General features: G+C 42.8%; 1 protein-coding gene across 1 annotated transcript in view; it reads right to left on the bottom strand.

The window, feature by feature from the left end:
- Window positions 1–27,651, bottom strand: part of LOC118083582 (cytosolic phospholipase A2 epsilon) — a 42,417-nt gene that overhangs the window by 2,380 nt on the left and 12,386 nt on the right. The window contains exons 3-19 of the mRNA XM_088670397.1: window positions 25,279–25,415; window positions 23,772–23,903; window positions 22,167–22,207; window positions 19,508–19,550; window positions 17,721–17,775; window positions 16,943–17,100; window positions 16,196–16,273; window positions 14,712–14,749; window positions 13,243–13,402; window positions 11,491–11,627; window positions 10,300–10,522; window positions 9,138–9,252; window positions 7,342–7,479; window positions 6,146–6,253; window positions 5,126–5,317; window positions 2,706–2,872; window positions 723–909 (exon numbers count right to left, since the gene is read on the bottom strand). Coding sequence (XP_088526523.1) covers window positions 723–909; window positions 2,706–2,872; window positions 5,126–5,317; window positions 6,146–6,253; window positions 7,342–7,479; window positions 9,138–9,252; window positions 10,300–10,522; window positions 11,491–11,627; window positions 13,243–13,402; window positions 14,712–14,749; window positions 16,196–16,273; window positions 16,943–17,100; window positions 17,721–17,775; window positions 19,508–19,550; window positions 22,167–22,207; window positions 23,772–23,903; window positions 25,279–25,415 — 2,109 coding nt within the window. The remainder of the gene's footprint in view (window positions 1–722; window positions 910–2,705; window positions 2,873–5,125; window positions 5,318–6,145; window positions 6,254–7,341; window positions 7,480–9,137; window positions 9,253–10,299; window positions 10,523–11,490; window positions 11,628–13,242; window positions 13,403–14,711; window positions 14,750–16,195; window positions 16,274–16,942; window positions 17,101–17,720; window positions 17,776–19,507; window positions 19,551–22,166; window positions 22,208–23,771; window positions 23,904–25,278; window positions 25,416–27,651) is intronic.

Here is a 27,651-nt window from a genome sequence, read left to right as displayed (position 1 = left end):
AAAAGGAAGCATTCAGAAGATTAGATTCCATAGAACAATTCCACACAGGAAAATGGTTATTCTGTATGATCAGGAAATGTTCAAATAGTTTTATTATGTTTAATTGTGTGATTGATTTTATTGATGAAATACAGCTAAGGCAGAAAGGTGGAATTATAGCAATAATATAGCAATTTTCATATAATTCAAATAAAATGTGGGGATGTGGAAAGCTTTTTTGGGTTGTAAATTGCTTTGAGTTATCTTGAGCAAGAGAAAGTGGCTAACATATTTATTATTATTATTATTATTTCTGATTGGAAAACAAATGTCCAAAATTTAACTTCTGATGTATAAAATTCCCCCCAGTCCCAGATTATGATTTCAGTACTCATGGAATTGCCCTACAAAAATAAATATCCCAAGCCTACCTAAACTCACCTCACTATAAAAATATGGTCTAAGATCTTAATTGAGAAAAATCCACCCTAATCATTGTGCAATGATTTAAATGAAGTATCAGATTATAAGATAAAGCATGCTAGCTAGGAAATCATTGAACTCTATCACACTTGCTTTTGAATATGATTAAGATTGAGCTGTAAGGTCACAAACCAAAACACATTTCTCATTAAAACCAGTAGGACTTTCTCAAAGAAATATGGGGTTGTGTAAAATCTGTTTTGGATGAAGTACTTGAAATAAAGGTTCTTTCTGTTATATATTGACTGCCATTAACTCACCGGGTGCAAGATATCTTTGGAAGGTGTCATTCACTAGTGGGAAATAAATCACGGTGGGAGCATCTGGGTTGTGTGCATCTTCAAACACGTAGCACTCCTTTAGATTTTTCTTTTCTTCATCATTCAGCAAAGTGTTGGGAAATGGTATTCCTTGCTCTGTGAAGTATGTAGACGCCCGCTCTAAAGGCTACGGTTGCAAAATGAAGCATTTTTAGCAGGGGCCAAAGAATAAACCAACCATGGAGTTCTTGACAAGCAGTAAATTCATTTGAAATCATAATGTGATCATGAGGGGATGCAAAACAAGATACAGAAAACTATCCATACTGTCAAAACAGGCATTTAATTTGTCATGAGAGGGAACCACAAGAGCTAAAAGAAAACTTTGAAACTGACTTCAGCAACATTTATTTTTTTAAATAACTTTTTTCTAAACCAAATCTTAAACAGACTTAAGAAAAACACAACTTAAACCTAAAGGCATGTTTATTAACTTTAAAGCTCTTAAATTCAATATCAATTTGCCTCTTTTTTATTTACCTTTTTTATTTAAAAAAAATCAAATCAAACAGCATCAATAAGAATCATGAGAAATGTAAACAGTAAACATTTACCGTGTTTCCCCCTTTTTAAGACACCGTCTTATAACTTTTTTTCCTCAAAAAAACACAGGGTGGCTTACTTTCGGTGGGATGTCTTATTTTTTTAATTACTGGTACGGTTTTTACGGCTCAGGGCGCTGGCTCAGGGCGCTGCTGTGCTCTCTTGAGTGCTCAGCACTGCAGCAGCCACCGGTTCCGGGCGGCGGGGCAGCAGGCGTCCTTGGCCAGGCCAGGCGGAGGCCACTGGCTCAGGCGCTCCCCCTGCCACTGCAGGGTGCTCCAAGCTCCTTGGCTGGGCCAGGCAAGGAAGAAGCAGTGAGCCCAGCGATGGTGGCAAGCGGAGCACGGGGATGCAGCCAGCAAGGCGGGAGCGCGATCAGCTGTTAAGCAGAGCTCTTGGCCGCATGGAGTGACTCTGTGAGTGGAGGTGCCTGTGGGGGTTGGTTTCCATGGCGCGGAAGTATGGCTTATTTTGGGGGTATGTCTTATATTTCTCAAATGCTTAAAAACCCTGCCATGGCTTACTTTATGACTATGTATTAAAAAGGGGGAAACAGGGTAAATTTTTGCAACCAAATTTGGGCTAGGAGCATATGAATTTTTTCCGAAATAAATTGCACTTTTCTTGACTACAGAAATAGCTGACTCCAACCCTGGAAAGTTGAGATCTTTTTGATAATGAATTAAAAGACCATTTTAATCCTCATGTTGTGGCAGACCTCCTTTGGTTTTGAATTTTGATATTAACTGGATTGTTTAGAACTTTAATAATTAATAATAATAATAATAATAATAATAATAATAATAGTTATTAATTTCTGGATATTGTTTTAAATACATACATTTGGATTATCTTTCAAAAAGGTTTAATACAGTGGTACCTCGGTTTATGAACACAATTGGTTCCGGAAGTCTGTTCATAAACTGAAGCGTTCATAAACTGAAGCGAACTTTCCCATTGAAAGTAATGGAAAGTGGATTAATCTGTTCCAGACGGTCCGCAGAGTACATAAACTGAAGCGTTCATAAACTGAAGCAAACTTTCCCATTGAAAGTAATGGAAAGTGGATTAATCCGTTCCAGACGGGTCCACGGAGTACTCAACCTGAAGCGTACTTAACCCGAAGCATGGGTGTAATTGGTTCCGGAAGTCTGTACATAAACTGAAGCGTTCATAAACTGAAGTGAACTTTCCCATTGAAAGTAATGGAAAGTGAATTAATCCGTTCCAGATGGGTCTGCGGTGTTCGCAAACCGAAAATTCATAAACCGAGGTGTTCATAAACCGAGGTTCCACTGTAATAGTAAAAATTAATATACCCATCTAATAGTAAAAATTAATATACCCATCTAATAGTAAAAATTAATATACCCATCTAACCTTAGCTTGTGATCCTCCAGTGTAATTGAAGTGCAGAATGACATCAACTTTCCTCTCTGGTCTCAGAAGTGGAGGGCAACTGGTATCAAAGAAAAATGCTGTATCCACAAGTTCCAGGTGATCTGCTGAATCTCTCAACTGATTAGGGGATTCATCAAGCACAGTATCTACAAAACAAGGCATTGACTTTAAAATAAAAAGAACCAACAAAATCCAGAAGTAATCGCCTTTCTGCTCCCCTTCAGAAAAAAATAATTTTATCAAAAAACTAGCACCAATAAGACAACAGATGTGGCAAAGAAGAACAAATCACATTTGCTGGTCTTGCTCCACATAATAATTTTATTATTTGTACCGCACTCATCTGACTGGGGTGCCCCAACCACTCTGGGTCTAAACCAGGGGTCAGCAAACTGTCCCTCAGACATTGTGGGGGGCCGGACTATATTTTTTTTGGGGGGGGGGGAGAATGAATTCCTATGCCCCACAAATAACCCAGAGATGCATTTTAAATAAAAGGACACATTCTACTCATGTAAAAACATGCTGATTTCCGGACCGTCCGCGGGCCGGATTTAGAAGGTGATTGGGCCGCATCTGGCCCCCGGGCCTTAGTTTGAGGAACCCCTGGTCTAAACAGATGTAAGAACACAAACATCAAACATTAAAAACTTCTCTATACAGGGCTGCCTTCAGATGTCTTTGACCTCTATGTTCTTCTAGTACATACACATACAGTCTGCATCCTGTATTTATGTACACATACATTTTGTACAGGTTGGAAGTGATCACCCACACCAGGGAGCAAGGTTTGGAAGGTGGAATAATCACAGGACAAACACCCTGGGATTTAAGCAGGCCACAACCTTATTGACCCCAGATGTTAGTAGGTTTTGGCTTGGGCATTGGATGTGTATTCCGAATCATCCAACCTGTCTGCTGATTGTTTGGCACGGTTAATCCTGGGTCAAGAATGACATACATCAAATTGGGGTGATCTCTTCATGGAAGGGGGGTGCTGTGGCTCATCGGCCCCATCTGGGCATCTGGATAGAAGCACCTCCCTCTGGACCCCTTTAATGGGGTATCCCAATTCTTTGGAGCCAGAGGGTAGACTCCCAAACCCTGCCTTCTGCCTTGACTAAGGATCCAACCCAATGCCTTATCCGCCAACAAGTTGTGACAACGGCTATGAGTCAGGCAAAAAACCCAGACAGGCCCAATTTCTCTGGAGGAAAATTCCTGCCTGGGCCTCTTTTTAAGCCTAGGGTTAATAGCAGATGGAAGACAGGGGTGTGAACACTTCCCTGTTGTGTGCCCGCCAAGCCATATCCCCAGAATCTGCACATGAGCCTTGTATTGTGGCTTTCCAAACACACAGAAGTCCCTGCATTCAAGCTTGATGGCTCACACACGTTTCAGGCCTCGTTAAAGAAACAACTTAGCATTCAGCTACACCTGTAGAAAGCAACTTGCAACTATCACGTGAAGCCTGCTAAAAATGACTTGAAGTTTACATTGTAGATGTAGTAATAGTTATAAACATCTGGAGGCCAGTGGAGATCCAAAAGTCATACTGGACAATTTGGGATCATCCCCCCCTGCAGGATGCGGGGAAACAGTGTTTTCAACATAGCACAGCACAACACAGGTCACCTGCTCAGGGTCAGGCACACTCCACACAGTACCATACCTGCCAAGTCTCCCGCAGAAAAATACGGGATCAGCAGCAGCAGCAGCACCGGAAGTTGCGCCAGAAGTTGTCCGGCGGCCATCTTGGGGGTGGCCGCATGGCGGTGGCCACCTCCAAGATGGCCACCACCATGTGGCCACCCCTAAGATGGCTGCCGGGCATGTGTAGAAGCTATTTCCAGTGCCAGCGGCAGCCATTTTCTGGTGCCCATAGATGGGCAAACCGGCACCAGAAAAATGGCTGCCAACAGGAGCGGATTTAAGGGAGAGTTACAGGAGAGGAGCTCAAACGGGAGACCGCTGGGAAATGGTAAGGAAAAACAGGGGTTTCCGGGGAATACGGGGTACTTGGCAGCTGTGCACAGTACTAACTCAAAAGGACTCTACACCCTTTGTACTAGTGCTGAGAGCTGGCTTCAGTTATGTAGAGTGGTAGCAGCAGCAGCAGCAGCAGCTGCCATATGCAATGATGTGCCAGAGGTGAGGAACCATTTCAGAGCTGCAGATGAAAACAAGGAAAGAGTCTTTTCACCTAGTAGGAGTAATTGCAGTTTCCACTATCCCCTTGCATTCCATCCTGGCCCATTCATTCTCTCTCTCAAAGCACAACAGTTGGAGCAGTGATGCAATAATAATGACAGTAGTGAATTCTCTTTGAAGAGGAAAAAATGTAATTGATTTAGCCTATGCTATGCAAATGGTTTATTTCCAAAAGAAATTTATGCTACCTTTCCACTTAGAAAACTGTAGATCCTGCGCATATTCATTGTGCAGTTGGAACCCTTTTAAAAAATTATGGTACTTTGACACCGCTGGACGGTCTGTCAAAATATCCCGTAGAGCATTGGAAAGGCTGCCTGCTGGAGTGAACATGCGAGTCGGCATCTCGTGAGGTCTCTCCGGTAAGTCAGGTACTTCATCTGAAGAACAACAAAGTTAATTAAGCTAAACAGGTACATGAAAAGGGATGAGGAACAACCTATTATTTTAAAAATCAGGTTCTTCATCTAAAGAAAGATTAATTTAATTAAACTAATCAGATACACGGATAGGGATGATGTACAATATGTTTGCTTTAAAATGATTCAGAGGAGCTAATTAAAAGGTGGGTGTATTTTAGGAACAGACCTTTACTCTTCAGGTAAATATAGATACCATTATTATTTTAGTCACCTTGGCCTAGTAGATAAGCAATTACTCACACACAGTGAAGAGAGAGAACATGGCTGTACTTCCTCTGAACCACTAACTGCACATGGGAATAAAAAATTTCCATAGGTCTGTTGAAATATTTCATCCACACATATACCAGCAATCTAATACCCATAAGACCCAAATTGCATGCTTGATTTCTGGATTTTATTTGGGCCAACATAGCCATGCTAGCTGGGGTTGATGGGACACGTAGTCCAAGCCATCTGGAAGGCAGCAGGTTGGCAAAGATTGCATTATATCCATGAATGGCCAGTGACCACAGAGGCAGGACAGGTGTGCAAGGTGGGTGAAAATGAAAGGCACATTCAGGCTGCCAACCATGTATAGGAGTACGCTCAGACATGAGCATCGACCATTCTGGAACAAGGTAATCTTGTGATGAACTGAAACTGGGTGCTGAAGTTGCACCTCCACAAAGCACTTGCATTGCAAAGTTCAGAATGAGGTATTTCCATGCAGCAAGAGGCCAGCCCCCAAACCAATCTGGTATATGGTTACATCAAAAATCACATGGAACGTGGACTATAATTTACCAATTTCAGTGATATTATCTTGGGTCCACCTGTTCCAGAAGTCCTCTGAATTGTCAGCTGCATGCCAGGCATCCAACAGATTCTTGGAAAATATGCTACTCCACATCCCTGTGAAAGAAAGAGACGAATGAAGTAGAAGCATTCTCCCCTCCCCTCAAAACTTTATCCTGAACTGGAAGCTGCTCCAGCAAATTATCTACCTCAACCCTCTTATTCTGGGCCAAAACAGTGGCACAATTTAAACTAGTATGCAAATGTAGTTGATATTCCAGATTTCAAATTACATTTCATTTGAATTTATATATATTCCTGTTGTGACTTGTTTCAGGGTTTTCCTGGCCCAGGACCAGCTGGCTTGTTTACTGCTGCATTTGAAACAATTCATGTGGTCTTCCTAACCCGGCGTCTTCCAGATATTTTGAACTACCACTATCTTCCAAAGGCTACATTGATGCAATACTTGGCTATAGGACTACACAGAATGAGGAACACTAACAATTTGCAAAGAAGGAGGAGGAGGAGGAGGAGAGTTGGTAAACTGAAAACAGTAACATTTAAAAAGCTCTGCTGCACCAGACTGCTGGATGTAATGTCTGTATAGAACCTCCATCTTCAGAGGCAGTATGCCACTAAATGTCATTTGCTGGTAGCAGGCATTTTGTTGGTCACTCTTAGAAACAGGATGCTGGATTAGATGGGTGTGTGATATGATCCACCATTGCTCCTCCTATGCTATGGGGTGACCGGAATTGTATTTTGAAGTGTGGCTAGACTATAGATTTGTAAAAGGTCGTTATGATACTGGCAGATTCATTTCTGTCCCCCTTCCATGTAATCCCTAGCATGGAATTCGCCTTTTTATCATTTAAGCATGGTAGTATATAGAATTTAAAGTTTGCTTCCACCCCTGGGAGTCATAATGCAATGAAAACAAACGACACAGTGAGTGTGGAAATGTAACAGAAACCTGATACACATCAGCATTCCCCCTTTTCCCTCAACTAGCACAGGCTGTACCAGCATTACTGAATGCCATAGCTGCCAAGTTATCCCTTTTTTACAGGGATTTTCCCTTATGCTGAATAGGCTTCCTCGCGAGAAAAGCAAAAACTTGGCAGCTATACTGAATGCATCATTGCCTGCCTTCTTGTCAAGGTATGTCCTCCCTCCCACCCACCCCAGACATAAAAAGTCACCTTGCATAAAGCAGATCCTTGATTCTGGGAGCTTCTTCATCAGGTGCCCCATGAAAAACTCACTTCCGAAATCTTCAGCACGAACAAACGCTCCATATTTTAGGAAGCCCACCTCATATGGTGTGAACTCTACCCACTCTGCAAGGAACAATCAACAGATTTACTATACTGTACTATGGAAAGAGAATGGGAAGCTTTCTTAGTTGAAAGTAATCGCATGCGGGGATTATGCTTATTTTCAGTTTTGATTAAGATCATAATTAATGTCCATCAAAAAGGATTAGGTATTTAAATAACAACTTCCGCAACTCTGCTTTTTAACACCTACAGGAAAATGAAAAGAAGGAAATACACAAGATACACAAGGAAGTGTTTAGATGCACAAAGCAGTGTTTTATTCAGCCCAACACATTCCAAGCCAAGGTCTTCCTCATGGGCCAAACGCAATATTTAAAAAGTATAAAACAATGGTTGATTGCCTTCTGTTTCCCTGACCTTATGCATGCGTCAGCAGCAGCATGCGAAAGGGACAGAGCAGTAAGGGTGCCCTCCTGATTGTGGCTCTGCACATTCCAGGACGAGGAGGCTGAGAGATCAGAGGAGCTCCGGGTTGGGGTGGCCCATAGCTCCCCTGCCCTCGCTGCTGCCTCCCCCTGCCTTGGTCCCAATCCCAGCAAGCAGCAGTGGCACCGTGAGAAGGAAGAGGATGTCACTGCTGCATTCTATTGTAGATACACCAGGGAGTGTATATATAGGATCACTGCCTGTCCTACAGTGAAAGGACAACCGTTGAATCAAGGGTTCAGTGCTATAGCAGAATCGATTTTATCACAATGTGTGTGTTGACTGGCTTATCAATCCCAGGATGTTTGTATTATCAACCACCGTTTTACTGTGAATGTTCACTGTCAATCAAGTAATTATCACAGTCAATACTTCTCTGCATTTCCTTGCCTTTTGACCTCACTGTTTACACCCTACTCCCTAAAATATACACGCCACATATTTATGTACTTGCCACTCAGAATAAGGTTGTATACATCTGGTAAAGTGGACAATGGTCCCTGAAAGCTTATGCCATAATAAGTGTCTTAGCCTTCAAGGGTGCCTCAGGACAGACGGACTAACATGGCTACCCTTCCAGAAACTGTGACAATGGAAAGTTCCTTTAAATCTACACAGTTGGTTAAGAGCATATGAAGATCCCCGTTGGATTGGGTCAAAGGACCACCTAATCCAGTACAGTATCCTGTTTCAACAGGTGGCCATTCTAGGTCTAATAAATGACTTGTAGGGTAATGTTAAGATGGTGTCACCAGTTATCCTTCATCACAATCTGGAAGGGTGCTGGCGCAATTGTATCATGTAGTGGGAACTTTGGGTCCTCCAGATGTGACTGAACAACAGTTTCCATCAATTCTAGAAAGCAAGGCCAGTGGCCAGGTATGATGCAAGCCCAGTGCTATTTTTCTAGAAAAAGAGGTGCTGGAACTCACCATGAACACCTCCCTTGTTCTCTTATAATGGCAATGGAGCCCATCTGAGAGGTGCCGGAACTGAGTTCCAGCGAGTTCCAGCTGAAAAAAGCCCTGGTTCCACCACATCTGGAGGGCCAAAGGTTCCCTATACCTGGTGTGGAAGAAAGGATCAGAATAATGTGCTTGAGCTCAGCTTGAGTCCCCTGTATGGTTACCAGAAGATGAATTTTCCCTTTTTATTGGCTCTGATATGTGCATACCTGATCACGTAATTTGCCATGCAAACTTAAAATATGAAAAAGGTTGGGAAAACATTACCTCTAAAATCTCTTGTGGTAACGTTGTCCTTAACGTTCACAGCCAAGTAGATTGGAAGAGGGTTTTGGCCTTTGCTCACTGCTCGCCGTTGATCTGAGAGTTTATGGTGGTTGTTCTGAGTTTTTGTAGGGAACATAAATACACATTATACATTTGATTATCTGGGGGAAATAGGAACTTGCAAGGCCGACCCCAAACATTTTGCTGCCTCAGGTGTACAGCAAATGGTATCATCCAGCCTTTAAATCGAGGTGCACAGTACCCAAAGCTGTCTGGGTTGTTTTGAAACCTGAGGTAAAACATTGCACAAGCTCCTCTCCCCCTCTCTGGCAGTAAAAATACAATAATAATAAATTAAATAACTAAGAACTTTCTGCCTTTAAGGGGGGATTTCAATCATGATACAGGTTAAAGAAGGAAAGGCTACATGTTCTCTCCTTACACAGGAGCGGCCCAAGCCATTTTGCTGCCTGAGGCAAAGGACAAGATGGTGCATTTCCCATTTTGTGCACAAAATCTGACTAGACAGGTAATTGAATCACTAGTGATCATAGCTGCCAAGACTCCCTTTTTTCGCGGGAAACCCCCGTATTTTGTTACCGTTTCCACCTGTTATCCCAAATTGATTATATCCCGTAAATATCCTGTAAAGCTCCTGTCCCGGCTCCCGGCTGTCTGCGCATATTTTAGGAATTTTGCTGCCGAAGTCAACGTGGGAATAGACTTTGGCTGTCGAACCAACTGCAAATTGCATGGAGCTAAAATGATTAATAATAAAGTGAACTATCAGAAATATCCTGACTTTGTCCAGCTCCTGAGAGCCAACCCTAGTATTCAGCTGCAATCAGTGGTCATCACCAGAAAACCTGAAAGCTATTGGGGGGGGGGGTGCGCCATTGAGGCTCCCAGTCTATGTGCGTGTGCATGCAAATGTGCATAGGGGGTGCCAGACTGGGTCTTTGACCCAAGTGAAATAAAGCCTCGTTTCGCCCCTGCTTTGGGGAATGGTAAGTGAGATTTAGCAATTGTGTGTTTTGATGACATTGTGCATCAATTCGTCAATGTATTGATTCTACTCTCCTCTGCCGTGAGATCTTCAGATGATACAAATACTTCTGAAGGAAGAACAGATAATATTTCTGAAAACAAACACAAAGAATACCCCATCATTCAGCATGGCTTCGATCATGAGTCCCCAAAGGTCTATGAAGGATGTCTTATATCCTGCTATGGTCCTCTGGCATAGCTCCTTATGGTAAGCTTTTAGGCTTTCCAAGGAAAAGGCACTCATTTTAGATTTGGCTGCTTGAATTCTAGCTTTCTTGATGATCTCCCCAAGATCTTTCTTTGACCAATCAGCATCTTCATACAAATCTGACATTGTCCTGGGGGGGGGGAGGAAAGGAGATATGATTTGTTTTTATTCCAGACTGTATAATACACGTTAAGTATACGAGTAGTGTTGTGCAGAACCTTTTGCAAGACATTTCCCCCCCCCAACCATTCACTAGTAAGGCGTGGGTGGAATTTCAAAAGAACTGGGCTCTCCCCCACCCCGCCACTCCTGTCTCACTTTTGTAGGCAGGTGTTATCTTTGAAAGTTAAACCTACTGTATTGTCTTTGAATGCTTGAACTGAGACAAACTTTGGAAAAAACAATTCAGTCACCCTATCATCTAAAATATGCTATTTAATTTTAGTTTAGCTTAAATGTCCTTTTAAAAGAAAACACAGATCGGCATCCCATCAACTTTCAACAAATCACCACTCTTCCCGCTCAGATATGGGGTGGGGGGAAAAGGGACTATTCTGCCAACTTCTAGCATCTTGGTCTGCAATTCTATACTCATTCACCTGAGAGTAAGCCCCCTTGAACTCAATGGGGCCTAATCCTGAGCAGGCATAAGTAGTGTTGTATTACCGTTAGGAAATTTGGCTCAGCTCACTGTGTTCTTTGAAACCGATTAACTCGCTGAGCTATTGAGAGGGGGAATTTACTCTGCGTATACTGAGAGGCACTGTTCTCATTTCTCCACTCCCAGGTAACAAATTATTAGTCCTGCCTTGTGACCTGACCAAACAACTGACTCACAGAGCAACTGAGGATAAATTGTTCTGCCTAGACGCACAATACCAAGGGCGTTCTGGCAGTTTCGCAAAATTTAAGCACTTCCTTGCTGGTGCAGAAAGCCAAAGGAGGAACTATGTACACCTACTTAATTGTGACAGACACTACGAAATCAACTAATAATTGCCTCTGATTTCACTGGTAGTCAAGTAATGATGCAATATTGGAAGAAGGGTTTCAGCACAAGTAGCTCACACAAATCACAATTTAAAAAAGTTCTCTTACCATGTTGTACCTGATGAGCCTGTTATATACGAAACACAGTCCAAAAGTTTCAGCCTCTGGAGACCCCAAAGGGTGCCATACATAGCGGTTAATGCTCTCATTCCACCTCCTGTAGTTGTCACGGCAATCACAGGCACCTGTTGAGCACAAGAAAACAACCAGTTCTTTACTGGTTATTATTTTATTTATTAAATTTGTATACTGCCCTTCATGTGCAGATCTCAGGCCAGTTTCCTATGGCCACTTCCCAAAAAAATATAGGATTGCAGAGCTAACGTGTTGTTGTTTTTTACTTTTGTATAATGTTACTGTGGTGCGAGGGGAATTTTGGGTAAGGATTAAACCTTGGGTTTTGCCCTGCGTAGCTTAACAGGGGTGTAGAATCCTGGTAGGTGGAGAAGGGAATGTGTGCTGGTTCCCCTTCAAAGAGAAACGTTCCCCTCTTGGTTTTCCTTAATTGCTTGGATGTGATTTATTGCCGCCTGGAAGAAAGATGTTATCTGGGAGTATGGTGCTAAAAGCTAACTCCCCTACAGCTGGGGAAATTCGGGAGGGGCTCATATCCCAGGGCCTTTGTGAATCAACATTCTCACAGCTGTATTACCTTGTTTTGCTATGCCGAATTAGGAGCTAGGTCTTTAATCATTGGATCTTGACTGATTAAGGTATCCCTTCCATTGGTTTAAAATCGCAATACCTCGTGGGGTTAATGAGGAGATATACGGGCGTCTAGAGGTGCAAATGGCCCTGCCTTGGCAACCTTTGTCGAAGCAAATGTCCGTTGTTGAGAAGATTGCTGGAAGTCTGCCAGAGGGTTTGCCATGCCCCTTGTTGGAGTGCAGGGACGGAGGCAGAGACTTTGTAATTTAATCTTAAGACGGAACTTTTATGTGTGAGTACGTTAGATAGTAATGCCAATTAAGGTTTTGTTTTTATTTGTATGCTTTGTAAGAAACGTGCACCCTCTTTATAAGGAATTTTAGTTACAATAAATGCTGAAAAGTATTCCTTGGTTGGTCTTACTTGCCTTTGAATGAGTGAAGCTGAATCCAGAGCCAGGCCCTTCAGACGCTACTAGACATTCGTTGCTAATTGGGTTATAAATTGTGAGCCAAACCATGCAACCCAGATAAGGGGCAGAAGGAGTCTCCCTAAACCTTCTAAGTAATAGCACGACTGGGAGTGGTGGCAGCCTACTTGTACTGTATTGCTAAGCTCCAAGACAGCCCCTGGCTTTACCCAAGTTCCCGTCGGGGTAGAAGGGGCTTCAAAGTATCGCTACAGTTACAGTCATACCTCGGTTTAAGTACGCTTCGGTTTGAGTACTTTCAGTTTAAGTACTCCGCGGACCCGTCTGGAATGGATTAATCCACTTTCCATTACTTTCAATGGGAAGGTTCGCTTCAGGTTAAGTATACTTCAGGTTAAGTACAGACTTCTGGAACCAATTGTGTACTTAAACCGAGGTGCCACTGTACTGTATTGCTTTGCTGACACATATAAACTGCCTTGGCAGCATAATTTATTCCAAAAGGCATGTTAAAGCTCAATTTAATAAAATAAATAAGTCCAGGGCCTCATTAGCAGGATAGGAAGGAGGTTCTAAGATGCAGCAAGGCTGGGTCACAGCATTTTGTAGTAGTGAAGAAATACACAGGACTAACACCACACAGCCAATTTCCCATCATAAAACCAGTGTCTAATAATACTTAAGTGCAGCACTAGATACCAAGGTCTGTATGGACCACTTACTTCATGGTCTTTCAGGCCTTGGTCTAAATGAAGAAGACCTTTCAGAGTAGCAGCAACCACTTTCTTCCGTTTCTGTAGAAAATTCTCTTCATCTGAGCACAGATCATATCCTAGACGCACGTCAAGATCTTTTGGCCTTTTACAAAGCAGGCCCTGAGTCCTAAGGCCAAGAGAAATTCATGCAGACAGTTTTAAAGGCTGCTACATCTGCCGGCTGCAATCTGTCAAAGAAACATTTCCTCGCATGTGCACATGTGTGCACAGTCAGTTTTTTCTAACCATTATGGTAGCAGTAGCAGTCTTGCCCCTACTCCATGCTGAACCACAAGCTGCTTTTTAAACAAACTGAATAGGTTGCTGTCAGGGGTAGGGTTGCCAGACTCAATAGAGGACAGGACTTCTGTGCCTTTAATTGCCCTGCTCTCTTTTGAGTCTGGAAACCTTAAAGAGAAACCAGCAGACCCTTTGCTTGGAAATTAAACAAAGGGTCTGCTGGTTTCTCTTTAAGGTTTCCAGACTCAAAAGAGAGCAGGGCAATTAAAGGCACAGAAGTCCTGTCCACTATTGAGTCTGGCAACCCTAGTCAGGGGTGGCTGCTGTCCAACACGGCTGACAAAATGGAAAGCAAACAGGAAGAGGAGCCAGTGACAGGCAGAGCTAACTAACGCCATGTATTTACAACACATCCAATGTACATTTAAGGCACATGACTCCCTGCAGAGAATCCTGGGAACCATAGTTTTCCCATCACAAAGCTACAACCCCCACAAGTTCCCTTAAACTACAGTTCCCAAGATTCTTTGGGGGAAGTCATGTGCTTTAAGTGTGTGCTGGATGAGCCTTAAATTTATGCTGTTGCTCTACCCAAGTTACGTCTCCACCCTCCTCCCCGATGAGCTAGTTTTACAACAGCAACACCTAGACCAAGGAGGAGGACTCTGACAGCAGTGCCACCTCCTGGACCAGGTGCGTGTTGCTGGCTGTATAAGCAGGATGTAAATAAAAAGGCAGGCAAGAAAGGGGAGGGAAGACTGAGCATATGCTTCCAGTGAGCAATGTTTTCTGAGCAATGCCCATAATGTGGTTTTGTTAAAATCTGAACACACTTAAATGCAATGGACAAAATCCAGAAGATAAATAAGTGTGCTTAAACCTATGGAAATCATGATGTGTAACAGTTGGATTGTGTCTCATTTAGTCCACGTAATTGCTATGCATCTTAAGAACCATTTCTCAAGGCAGATGACCTGGACAACAAATGGTTTTTTAAAAAAACTTGGTACCAAATTGCTTTGATGGTGCCTGTGCTTCTTACATTTACACATTATGGTTTTCGGTGTTAATTCACCTCAAGCCAGACATTCAAAACATCGTAGGTTTGTGAGATTCCATATAAAAGCAAAGTCGATCAGGAGTGATGGGAAATACATGTGACTGGGGAGGCTCAGGTTTAGAAGAGGTTTTCTTACCAATCTTTTGACTTCACACTCAAATCAAATGTTTTGTTCTGGAAAAAAAATCAAAAATACATACATGAGGGATGAAATGAATGTTTACATTTGAATTTTGAATGTCTGGGGGAAGACCCTCCCCCCCCAAAAAAAGAGATTAAGGGAGTGGGCAAACATTTGGTGGGGGAGGCCAAAGTTTGGGTCAAATTTGTTTTTTTAAATATACACTTTAATGAGATGCTGAGGGATTAGTCCCATCATTTGCTTAAATAGAAATACAAGTATCTGCTGGGTGGCAGACACCCCAAAAGATGCAAAAATGATCTCCCTTCATTAGTGGACAGAAAATTCTGCAAATTCTGGGTGGAGATACATTCAGTTCAGTTCAGCTTTAACACATATTGTTAAGTACCAAGGGGCATTTGAGTATTCATTTCTGTCTGTTCCAGAAAGTATTTAAATTCCTCTGTGGTTTTAAAAAGGTAATGGGACCCCTGACCATTAGGCCCAGTCGCGGACGAATCTGGGGTTGCGGCACTCATCTTGCTTTACTGGCTGAGGGAGCCAGCGTACAGCTTCTGGGTCATGTGGCCAGCATGACTAAGCCGCTTCTGGCGAACCAGAGCAGCTCACGGAAATGCCATTTACCTTTCCGCCAGAGCGGTACCTATTTATCTACTTGCACTTCGTGCTTTCGAACTGCTAAGTTGGCAGGAGCAGGGGCCAAGCAACAGGAGCTCACCCCGCCGTGGGGATTCGAACCGACAACCTTCTGATCAGCAAGCCCTAGGCTCTGTGGTTTAGACCACAGCGCCACCCACTTCTCCCCAAAAGTAACCCAAAATACATTAGGCGGCAATTGCGATCTTCCTCTTAACCATGCAGAATTGGACCTGCATTCCCAAAATTGTATTTTTAAGTAGATCAGAATCTCAAAATAGAACAATGCATTGATACAATGGCCCAAACAGTGGCCCAAATAATGAAAGAACCTTATTATGAAGTTAAAAATTGGTGATGGGAATAGATAAAATATCTACTGGGTGATGAGCATGAACTTGGGATAAGAGCAGATTTATTTGTACAGATCTTCATTTGTAAAGAGATAGGGGGAGAGGGAAGGGAGAAAGATAAAAAGTCTGTTTTCAAATCAAGCAAATTAAATAAATATTAACTGTCCTGGTTTGAGTGATAATGAAAGTATGGATTAGTTTACACAATCATTTATGGCAGGCAGGAAATTGTGAAACTTTCTTATCCATGTGGCCCTGCATTTGGTGCTGAAATGTGCCAAAAGCATTAACATAATTCAGACTCTAGCTAAATATAAATCGGACAATGTGGGCCACATTCATAGGAAAGCTTTACTTCAAGTGAATGGCAAGAAAGAGTTAACATGGGGAGGTTTTTCTTGGTGTGAATGCACTCAATATTGTCCCATTATTTGAAAAAGTGTTGATGCGGGGGTTTTTTTGTCCCTAGAAGTCAATAGGAAGTCTCACCGGTGGTATTGTCACTTGCTCTTGTATAGGAAGAGTGTTCAGGGGAACAGTCACCGACTCATTCGTCTCTGGGGACGCCTGCATATAAAATGAAATTTATCACTAGGAGAAAAACATCTAAAGTAGTTGATATTTTCTGAGGCTGAAACTAGGAACCAGCTGCTTGGTGGTAAACCATGAGGAGAAAGTGTCTCCCTGGGCACTTGAAGGTTGTGAGCCGAAAATACGCCACCCGCTTGAGGAAATAAAGATAATAATAATAAAGATAAATAATAATAATAATAATAATAATAATAATAATTTATTATTTATACCCTGCCCATCTGGCTGGGTTTCCCTAGCCACTCTGGGCGGCTTCCAACAGAAGAATAAAATAATTGATTAAAGATTAAAAACCTCCCTAAACAGGGCTGACTTCAGATGTCTTCTAAAAATCTGGTAGCTGTTTTTCTCCCCCTGGAAGCTCCCCCTGATGCCACCGGGGGTCATGCCATGGCCCTAGCTTCCTGGCTCTCTTCACCAGGAAGGGCTTTTCTATAAAGGTTTCCAGTTCAGGCTGGCAAGGGTAGTCTTGCCCAGCACTGACTCATTGTGCCTCTTGGTGTGTTCTCTGGCTTCACTGCCTCAGCTCTCCCCCCCTGGTGTCTCCTGGCTCCTACCTGATGAATATCTGTGGCTCAGCCTCCCATCAGCCTCATTATAGAGTCCCTCAGCCTTATTACGGAGACAAAAAAAACCCCAACATACCGTAATAAGCTGTCGCCTCGGCAGTTCAATATCCAATTCTGATTGATTATATTTGACGTAGTGAAATTTAGCAGGAGCAGCACGGCAAAGCCAAGTGCGCAACGTGAGGTTTTGGGCTTCTTCATGAGATCCCCCCACGGAAAGAGTGAATTTTCTTTCTACAGAAAGGTAGGGTGGGGGGGAAGCAATACAGAGATCTATATATTAACAATCCCTCCAAAAATATTGATTTAAAATGGTTTTCATAAATAGTCTATAGATGCTGGAAGCAGCCTGGGAGCCACTGTACCCTTTTTGCGAATAGAAGGTCACCTCCTGTTTGCAGAAGTGATGGCGGTGCAATAGAGGAGAAACCTCACAAAAGGGGGAAAGGAGGCAGTACTTCAAATTTCCTCCAACCCATTGCAGCAGATTTTGAAGGAATCGGGGGGGGGGGGAAAGGCCATTGAAAGCTATTTCCCACCGGGGCCAGCAAGGTCCCCTGTTGGGTAGAGCCATGTTTCCCATACTTGGGTCTCCAGAGAGGGCAACAAAACACCAGCTAGTTCTTATTTTATTTTATTATATTACATATACACATGGAAAGCTGCCATATACCAAGTCACACCACTGGTCCATCTAGCTCTTTATTGTTCATACCGGCTGGCAGCAGTTCTCTGGGGCTTCAGACAGGAGATTATCCCAACGATCCCTTGGGAAGCCAGGGATTGAACTGGGTATACCACTGCCCTCCCACTGAACTAAGGCACTCCCCCAACCCCAATTAAAAATTGCCTACCTGTTTTCATTCTTCCCTCATCTACTTGAACTTCCAAGCAGGCAACTTCACGCGCCTGTAAAGGATAAAAATTAGAATCAAAGAGTGGATGTAGAAGAAATATACATTTTCATGCCGCAGCCTGGTTTTGCTATGTAAGGTGCTATTATGAAATCTAAGCGATGCAAATGTAATAAACTTGGGCTTAATTTTAGCCACAGCCAGTCCCCACACTTAAACCTTCCAGGTTCAAAGGTTATGTGTTCAGAGAGATTCAACTCTGGCTTCTCTGAGTACAAATTTGCAATGTAGCATTACATAAAATGTAATCTCTCTGATAAATTTAATGAATTGTTTGCCCATCCACAATGAGCCAAGCAAATAGGATGCAACTGAAAAGACTGTTAGGAAAGGAACAAAATTCAGGGGAAGTCAGGGTCAGGGAATGAATTTATTGGTGAATGTTCACACCTATGGAAAAGCTATTACCACAGCACTTGGGGACTTTATTACTGTGGAAACAAACAAATCCTGCCCCCTGCCTCCGATACTAGATGCCCAACCCCCAAAGAAAGGAATTCTAGACTGCCTTGCAGTATACAGAATCCCTCTCCACTACCACAGAAATGGTTTTTGAATATAGAATATAGAAAGAAAGCAGATACAGGATCTGCCCATCGTAGTGATGAGCATTTTGCCTATGAAGGAACAATTGAAAACCTCTGGATTGCTTCAGTGATGAACCTTCTGGTGAGCATGGGCCATGCTTACGCTAACTTTGATCCTACAGAGGTGGTTTAAGATCAACCCTTCAGCTGTGCAGTGATCTCACCTTCTAAGTTAGGAGAAAGGCTGGAGGTTGTTTCCAAGGCACCTGAAGTGCCTCAGCCACACAAGACCAAACCTGTGAGAGCATGAAAGGCCAGAATGGTGGGGTTTGCTTGAATGCCTCTGGGAAAAGGCACCTTGCATTCCTTTGCTTAGTAGCCCCTGGGCAAGGAGACTCTCACCCACCCATGCTTTTCTAGGGAAAGACTGGGGCAGGGTGGGTGCCTTAGAGACTGCTACTTGAAGGCACCTTGAACACCTTCAAGCAGCAGTGTCTAAGCTCATCATTAGGGAGGTGATAGCAGGAGAGCTGTTGGGAGAAATGAGGGGTTGCCGAGCACAATCTTTTGCTTGACTAGTAAGGTAGCCCAAATTGTAGGTTCCTTTGCAAGGATTTCTCTTCTGTCAATCTACTGGCAATATCCATTAGGGCAGGAATGGGGGGAGCAGTTGATATCTGGCTCCCATAAGCCCCAGCCAGTATGGTTAATTGCCAGGGATGATGGGAGTTGTAGTCCAACAACACCCCGCAGCTCAGCAGTTCCTCACCCCTGCACCAACAATGTAACATAGTTTTATAGTTATGAATATTCTGTCAGCACATATTGGAGTCTGTTTAAATTTGCTAGGCAGTGCAGGGGGGAACGTTAGGCACAGAGAAGCTTAAATCAACTGTCATGTCCCAATCTCAGTGTTTTAGGAAGCTTCAGTATGAAGGTGGCAGGCATAGCATGCTTTGATTTTTACCACTTGGTGGCACTCATCTGATGGTGGAATGCAAGGTGGAGTGTAAAAACTGTAACCAAGCTTCTCTGTTCCAGTCTGAACTTCCTCACCTTGGGGGAATTGAGTGGGTGAGCTAAGTAGCACAAATTCCAGTTCCAGCTTGTCATGCACAGGAAAGTTGTGTTTAGGTGTGCAGAATTTGAGCGCCTGCACTTTATAGGTCTTAGCTCTACTAGCTGGTCAAATGAACTTACCACCAAAACTCCATTAGTAAAAATCTTCTCTGGGACATCTGGGCTGAAAGGGAAAATAAAATAAAATTATACTCTTCCAGTAAGTGTAAGGATGGCATTTTACAGTGGAACCTCGGTTTATGAACACCTCGGTTTATGAACACCTCGGTTTATGAACACCGTGGACCCATCTGGAATGGATTAATTCATTTTCCATTACTTTCAATGGGAAAGTTCGCTTCGGTTTATGAACGCTTCAGTTTATGAACAGACTTCCGGAACCAATTACACCCATGCTTCAGTTTATGAACGCTTCAGTTTAAGTACTCCGTGGACCCGTCTGGAACGGATTAATCCACTTTCCATTACTTTCAATGGGAAAGTTCGCTTCAGTTTATGAACGCTTCAGTTTAAGTACTCTGGAATGGATTAATTCACTTCCCATTACTTTCAATGGAAAAGTTCGCTTCAGTTTATGAACGCTTCAGTTTATGAACAGACTTCCGGAACCAATTGTGTTCATAAACCGAGGTACCACTGTATTTGTATTTTGTTTTCTCATTTGTCAGCAGCTGTGTCTTTTGCAGCTTCCTAGTGGCTCCACAACTAATCCAGAATGCTAGACTGGTGACTGGGAGCGGCCACCGACACTACATAACACTGGTCTTGAAAGTACTACATTGGCTCTCTACGCTTCCGAGCACAATTCAAAGTGTTGGTGTGGACCTTTAAAGCCCTAAACGGCCTCGGTCCAGTATATAATAATAATAATAATAATAATAATAATAATAATAATAATAATAATAATTTATTATTTATACCCTGCCCATCTGGCTGGGTTTCCCCAGCCACTCTGGGCGGCTTCCAACAGAAAAATAAAACACAGTAATCTATTAAACATTAAAAGCCTCCCTGAACAGGGCTGCCTTCAGATGTCTTCTAAAAGTCTGGTAGTTGTTTTCCTCTTTGACATCTGCTGAGAGGGCATTCCACAGGGCAGGCGCCACCACCGAGAAGGCCCTCTGCCTAGTTCCCTGCAACTTGGCTTCTTGCAACGAGGGAACCGCCAGAAGGCCCTCGGTGCTGGACCTCAGTGTCCGGGCAGAATGATGGAGGTGGAGACACTCCTTCAGGATACCTGAGGAGCAGCTTTTTCCATTCATTTAGATAAAAGCAGAAGCTGCATGCACAAGAATGATACACAGAGTTTTCTTTCTATGGAAGTGAACAGAGAAGACTGGTTGTACAATGCTGCAGAGTGGTGTTTCCCAACCTTGTTTTCAGACTACAGTTCCCATCATCCCTGACCACTGGTCTTGCTAGCTAGGGATGATGGGAGGTGTAGTCCAAAAACAGCTGGAGACCCAAGTTTGGGAAACACTGCTGTAGAACATGCGAGGCTCTGAAACAGGAATATCATGGCACATGCTGTGCAGGAGCTCTTCTCTAGTTTTCTGTATGCAATGAGCTTTATATGGAGCACCCAGTCACAAGGTTTCTCCATCTGTCGACTGAGGTGAAACAGTAAAGGAGCAGTTCTATCATGCAACCTCCTTGATGAAATATCCCTGGCTTTCAATAGCCTCCCTATCAATGGTCAGTGCTGAAGCCCTTTAGCAAATGCTACTATATCCCCACCAATATGTTAGCCCCTACTATGCCACATTGATCCTTCAGCCAGCATTATTGCCCCAACGACAGAATATGAATACACACCACCAGCAATACCTAGTTAGATATAGATTAAAGGTATTGTACCAAGAGAGATAACAAGGCAAGCTCTTTATCAAAGCTGCATTTTTTTGCATGCCAAAACACTAAGATAAACCAGCCCTCTAACAATAAGTTTTCAAACCAACATAACTCTGACCGCTGCCGAATGTGGTAGTTTATCTTAGTGTTTTGGCATCTTCATTTCCTGTGATTGTCTGTTCTGCTTTTTTTTTGTCAAGTTGAGACAGTATTATGAGTGAATATGATAGCTTATTTGCTTCTTCTGAGGAAGATAAGAACCGCATACTTGCAGATATGCAGTCCATGTTGGACACAGATTCGAGTAACACCACTGGCGAATGGGAGAAATTACTTTAATTCGGCAGCAGTCAGAGTTATGTTGGTTTGAAAGCTTATCGTTAGAGGGCTGGAGACAGTCTGTGTTTTAATCTTGCAAGAATAGAATTTCCTTTTCATTAGATATCTTTGTAGGTTGTCGAACCTCACATAGAAATAACTTTAGCCTTTTTGGGGGTAATTCCCAGACTGTTCAGTTTGATTTAGTCTTTGTTAAAGTTTGGCATAATTGTAGTGGAGATTTTGGTTCTTTTTGATATTATTTAAACAATAAGATATTAAAAACCTATCTCTAATCTTTTCCCTCTGAGGAAGATAGCGCCAATGAAACGAGAAAATAGCTGGCCCCTCATTAGATGAATTTATTTATAGTTTATTTTATAAGCATTTGAGTTTCTTCGTTTGACTTTAGTTTGGGAGTATTATACCTGATAAATATTTTGGAATAGTCCTCACTAGTTATAAGTTTGTACACTATATCTCGTATCAGGGAGATTGTCACGGTGGTTTATCTTAGTGTTTTGGCATTTTCATTTCCCGTGATTGTCTGTTCTGCATTTTTTTGCATGGCAGTTTTGTTAATGGCATATGCAACAACCATTGTTCTTACCTGCTCTCCATTGTGAATTCAACTTCTAGTTCCTCCTTACCCTGAAAGTTTAAAAAGCAAAAAGCAAAAACAGTAACAGCATGTTCACACATTCCCTTGATTAATAAGCCCATTTCACACATTAGTCAAGTGAAGGGAGTCCATGCCCTGAGTTGTGGCCATTCATGCTATGGAAGACTAGAAACATAATATTCCTTTTTTATTGTTATCAATTATTGTTTAATTGATATTTGCATAATTTGTATAATTTGAAAATGGATTAGATGTTTAAATTGGAAAATCTAATAAAAATGTTTATTAGAAGCATAATATTCCGTCGGCGTTAGAACCCTGTCCAACCAGGATTACAACTTGCTTCTGCAATTCAGAAGTCCACAGTCAATGAGTGGAAGTCAGGGGGCAGGACTGAGAAGCCAAGTCACCTCAGAGGCAGCTAGGGATGGAAGGACCTGAGAATTTTTGTTTTCTCAGTTTCTCATCTTTCCAATCATAAATCCAGTTCTCCACATTTCTGCAGAAACTTGTGATTTTTTAAATTTAAAATATCCTCTTGGAAATTTGTCAGCATTTTAGTGTGGATTTCTGCTAATAAACACATTTTTAATGCAGTTTTTACTAATATACACATCTTTGCAAGCAGTTTGCCCTAAAAATGAGCATTTTGGTAAAGATTCTTCAACTGTCCCTAGGCTACACCTCTCAGGTCTGCTGTGGGGCCAATAACCAGGGGGTGGATGGGAGCCTACTAAAAAAAGGCCGTGCTGATGTGCCTTGCCCGATAATGTCCCAAGACAGCTAGCTCTCCATACCACATGGAAGCATTGGTGATGCCTAAGCAGCTTTGGCTGCAGTCCTAATAGGAAAAAATATAGAACTCAAAGCCCATTAATTTCAGTCAAAAACAATTAGCCACATTTAATTCAATCGGTCTTGAGTGTGACTAGCACTCTTTGGGTTTGGGTCCTGGTGTATATTGCCCTGTCTGGACTGGACTCAGATGTTTAAAGAAACACAGATACTGTTCATACTTTACATGTTTGATATGGGAATCACTGGTGTATTCAGTATCAAAATGTTCAGTTCTATTCAACAGAACAGAGATATATAATCCTCTATAGGTGGGTGATTTGTTTATCAACAGCCACTGCTGCTATGAAAGGTCACTGAGCTCGTTTTGCATACATTTAAGATCTCACAGTTAAGTAATGCTAAAATAACTAACCACAGTTGTTGTGAAGGGCAGGTTTGCATTCTTTTAAACTAACTGAATTATCAGGCTATACTTTTTCCATTCCATTGCCATTTAACTCTAACCTTTAGATTATTATTGTTTTTCCTTTACACAGATGTACGTATATGTGTTTGTGTGTGTACACACACACACACTTCAGGCATCTATTGAAGCTCACTCCAGTTCACAAACGCTTATGCTATGATTAAATTTGTCAGTCTTTAAGGTGCCACAAAACTCTTTTGTTGTCGTCTGTGTATTCAAAGCAAGTGTCATCCTTTTATATGGTGACATTGCTTAATAACTTCATTGAAAATTGAGAGAAATGTGGATTTGTTTCCCACACAATGTCACACAGCCTGCTTTTTACTCACTTTTGGATTCAGCTGAAAGCTCAGGCGGGTTGTTTCACCAAGTTGGATTTTAGAAACATCAAAGAAAACAGTGAGGAGATGGTCATCTGCAGTATGCTTATCTTCATCAGTAACTTCAAGCTCCAGAATGTTCTAAAGAAAGCCAGAGAAGAACTTTAGAACCTCTCATAGACTAGCCTCTCTCTCTTGGGGGCACCTCATCCAAGGAAGAGGAGTCGGACTCCAGTACCACCAAAGACCCCAAAGAGCTTGCAACTGAGCAGCCTGATGTCCCCCACCCCAGACCTGAACTCAGGGCTGGCCCTATCAATAGTCAGAGTGAAGCAATACTTTAGGTGGCAAATACTGGTGGACAGGAAGCAATAGAAAGGTGTCAGCGGACTGAGCTGTATGCACACCGCATGGCTTGCCCTGCAACCTGTAAACCGGCCTGCTGCCCTCAGCTGTAGTGAATAAAATTGTCCCATCACTAGTGCTGAAGGATTCAGCGCCAATCCACTGTCCTTCAGCTTCAAATGGGTCTTTGGCCTCAGGCATCAGAATGTATTGTGCTGCCCCTTTCTGGACCTTCTTCCCCTTGATCCAGACTCTCCCTCTTCATTCGTAACCCCTCAAGAGCAGATGGTCCAGCAAGACATCCGCAGCCAGTGGAGGGCTGCTTATCCAATAGCCCCATAGGATTTCAATAGCAGGGTTTTTCTCAGGAGGAGGGAGAAGCCAAAGGAGGACGTCTTGTGATCCAGAAGATTACCAGGAAAACCGAGGAGCTGCCTAAGAGGCATAGCTGCCAAGTTTTCCCTTTCCTCGCGAGGAAGCCTATTCAGCATAAGGGAAAATCCCTTTAAAAAGGGGATAACTTGACAGCTATGCTAAGAGGATATAAACCTTCCAATCTTTCCTGGGCCCTTGCTGGGACAACAACTTCAATTTATCTTAGTGCCAGCTGTGAACTTAACCTTCATCCAGCTCAGATTTGCCCTGCTCCCGAGTATGAGGAACTGTTGACAGACCCAACCAAGGCCCTGACTGGTATAACCATCCTCACTACCACTGAAGATGTTTGTCACAGTCACACATACCTCACCCCAGAGGTGAGGATGGGAAATCAGTGACCCTTCAGATACTGTTGGTCTCCAACTCCCATTGGCCACAGCCAGTATGGTCAATGGTCAAAGATTATGGGAATTGTAGCCCAACAACATCTGAAGGGCTATAGGTTCCTTATCCCTGTCCAAGGAGGTCAATTCAGGGGTAATTTCTGTTCTAAACTTTTAACCGTTTAATATTATGTATGTGTCATCTCCCAGAAAGTAGAACAGTCCTGTTTGAATTTGCATGATGTTAACATGTGGGAAGAGGAGTAAACATTGGGAGTATCTCCATAGTGATGTCTCATTAGTTATGCCCCTGCTTTTAAGTGACTCCTGTGCAGTTCCCAGTCATCTGCTTCTGTGATTGCCTAAATAAGTAGCAATTCCTGTTTAAGATCGTTGACACAGCTCCTTACCTTTACTTCATTCTGAATCCTAAAGTGAAATGTTTCATTCCACACCGGGTCTTTGTTGTCCTTCACGGTCTGGGTCCTAGTCTTTTTCACTGAAGCAGTTGGCAGCCACAAAGTCACGTAGCAATCAGACTGGGTTACTATTGCAAAAGATGTGATTTTTTTTTAGTGATAAAATAAGCAATATGCAACTCATAAGTATTTACAGTGCAAGCCTAAGCATGTTAAAATTTGGAATGACTCTAAATGAGTTTTCCTCCTGAGTAAATATGCTTAGGATTTAACTATCAGTGCAGTGTTTAAGCTGTGCTTATTATATATAAATTCAGATATGCATGTCAGGTTGAATACACGGGTTTTCTGGCAGAAATAACCAGTACTATGCACACAATCCAATTGGGACCTTAGCGCAGGGTGGAATTCTAGCACTTGACCACCACCCCCCAAAAAAGAAATCCTGATCTGGATAATTTGCATTTCAGGAGTGGTGCCCCCAATCTGAATCGGGTTCATGGTGAGGGATAAAGGGCTCAGGCCCCCATATTTTCCATGCCCAAATCCCAATCTGGATTAGGAGTCAGGTGGTGGTAGAGCATTCTGGCGATTTTTGTAAGGAAAATTATGCAAACAGCATTATCAACGTCACACGTAATTGGGCCCTTAGATCACTCTTAGACAATACACTCAGCGCAATGCAGAGCACCTTATATTTTATGGCATCACAGACACTGCCAAAGCTAGTAAACAAGGTACTAATTATTCCTTATACAAGCAGGGCTGGAGCATTATTGTGGTGCATTCCCGGAAAGCAACCACATCTTAGTTCTAGATTAAGGAAAGTTTGTCCTACACAGCACTTCAGACAATAGCAAATAATTCATTACAAGAGATTACACATGTCAGAAGCTCTATATTTTTTTCACCTGCATATCAAAAAAATTAATGCAACAAACAAAATTAATTAACACAAACCCTGATGCCAAAGCTGTTGATTTGAATTAACAAAAAGAACTGGAGTAGAGCAGATCACCAAGTCCAACATTCTGGTGGAGTTTGTGCTAAATAACAAAAAAGCATTTGGGAGCACTTTCCATGCCCCTTCAATCCCTTTCAGTGAGAGGAGACCATAGCATGGAAATCATACTTGTCCAAAGCTACATGGAAAGCCATATTTGGAGGGATGGAAGGGGGGTAGCTCCATGCTGTAACAAAACTTCTAACACTCTATCAAATGGAGTATATGGAGTATAGACTTGGAATAGTGTTTTATTGGCGGCACGCCTCAAGAAGCTCGTGTGGCGGTTAGGCATTGGAAATTTGCATAAAAGAAGAAGGGGGAGCAGATTGCGTCATCCTCTGCCCAGAAATTGGAGAAGTAATTCCGTTAAAGGGGTTCCGGGGGCGGTAGCTTTGTCCTGAGCCTGCGGAGGTCAGGGCCTTATGGCACCCCCCAACGGTGGCTACAGGAGGTGTTCCAGTAGATGTACATCACTGGGCTCCTTTCTGGTGGTTAATTTCTCCCAGACTGTAACACACAGGTTACAGTCGGATATAGTCGGTTAGGTTCCAATGCCTAAGCCAATACCGCTCATCATTCGTAATCAATAAAGTTGTGGCCTTTTCGCCCACTTAAATTTATTCATTGTGTCTCGTGTCTTATTTCACGTGGAGGGAGGGGCATTACCACACAAAACCACTTCCGCATCCTCACAGAGGTGGTGTTGTAGGCTGGCCCCGAGCCAACTCTCGCGATGGGGGCTGAGAGCTCAGCCCCCTCGCGAGATGGGAGTTCCCGCCTCCATCAGACCCGGGCCACCCAATAGGGTCGGCTGGGAGGCGGGGCTTCGTGTATTTTAAACCAGCCGGAGGCGGGAACTCAGCCTTTCCTGCCCCGGCTCCCAACCGCAACTTGGTTTTGCGGTTAGGCATTGGAAATTTGCATTCGTAATCAATAAAGTTGTGGCCTTTTCGCCCACTTAAATTTATTCATTGTGTCTCGTGTCTTATTTCACGTGGAGGGAGGGGCATTGCCACACAATGAGTGTTATATGATTTCATGAGATTAATCACTTCACCTGCTGCTGTTGCTGCTGCTAAATTAGTTTGCAGTCTGATCTTTCTGCATCTATGAGGCACTTTATCTTCCCACTGCTAAACTGAAATGTGTTTAGTTTGGTTTTATCTGGCTTTTGATACATTGCACTCTCTTGGCTCCAGGGTTTTTGATTTGTGCTCAGTTGTTTCACTAGATGCTTGTGCAATTTTAAGTTGCATCAGCTCGGAAGGAAGAAAAGCAGCCAACTGAGGTTATTACAGGCAGGGGCAGATTCAGTAAAGGGAGGACTTACAATCCGGTTAAGAGTGAAAGGGAAATTG

This window comes from Zootoca vivipara, chromosome 1 (genome assembly GCF_965207765.1).
Source record: "Zootoca vivipara chromosome 1, rZooViv2.hap1.1, whole genome shotgun sequence".
Classification (NCBI taxonomy): Eukaryota; Metazoa; Chordata; class Lepidosauria; order Squamata; family Lacertidae; genus Zootoca; species Zootoca vivipara.
The sequence above is the reverse complement of the archived record's forward strand: the minus strand, read 5'-3'. Positions and strand labels throughout refer to the sequence as shown.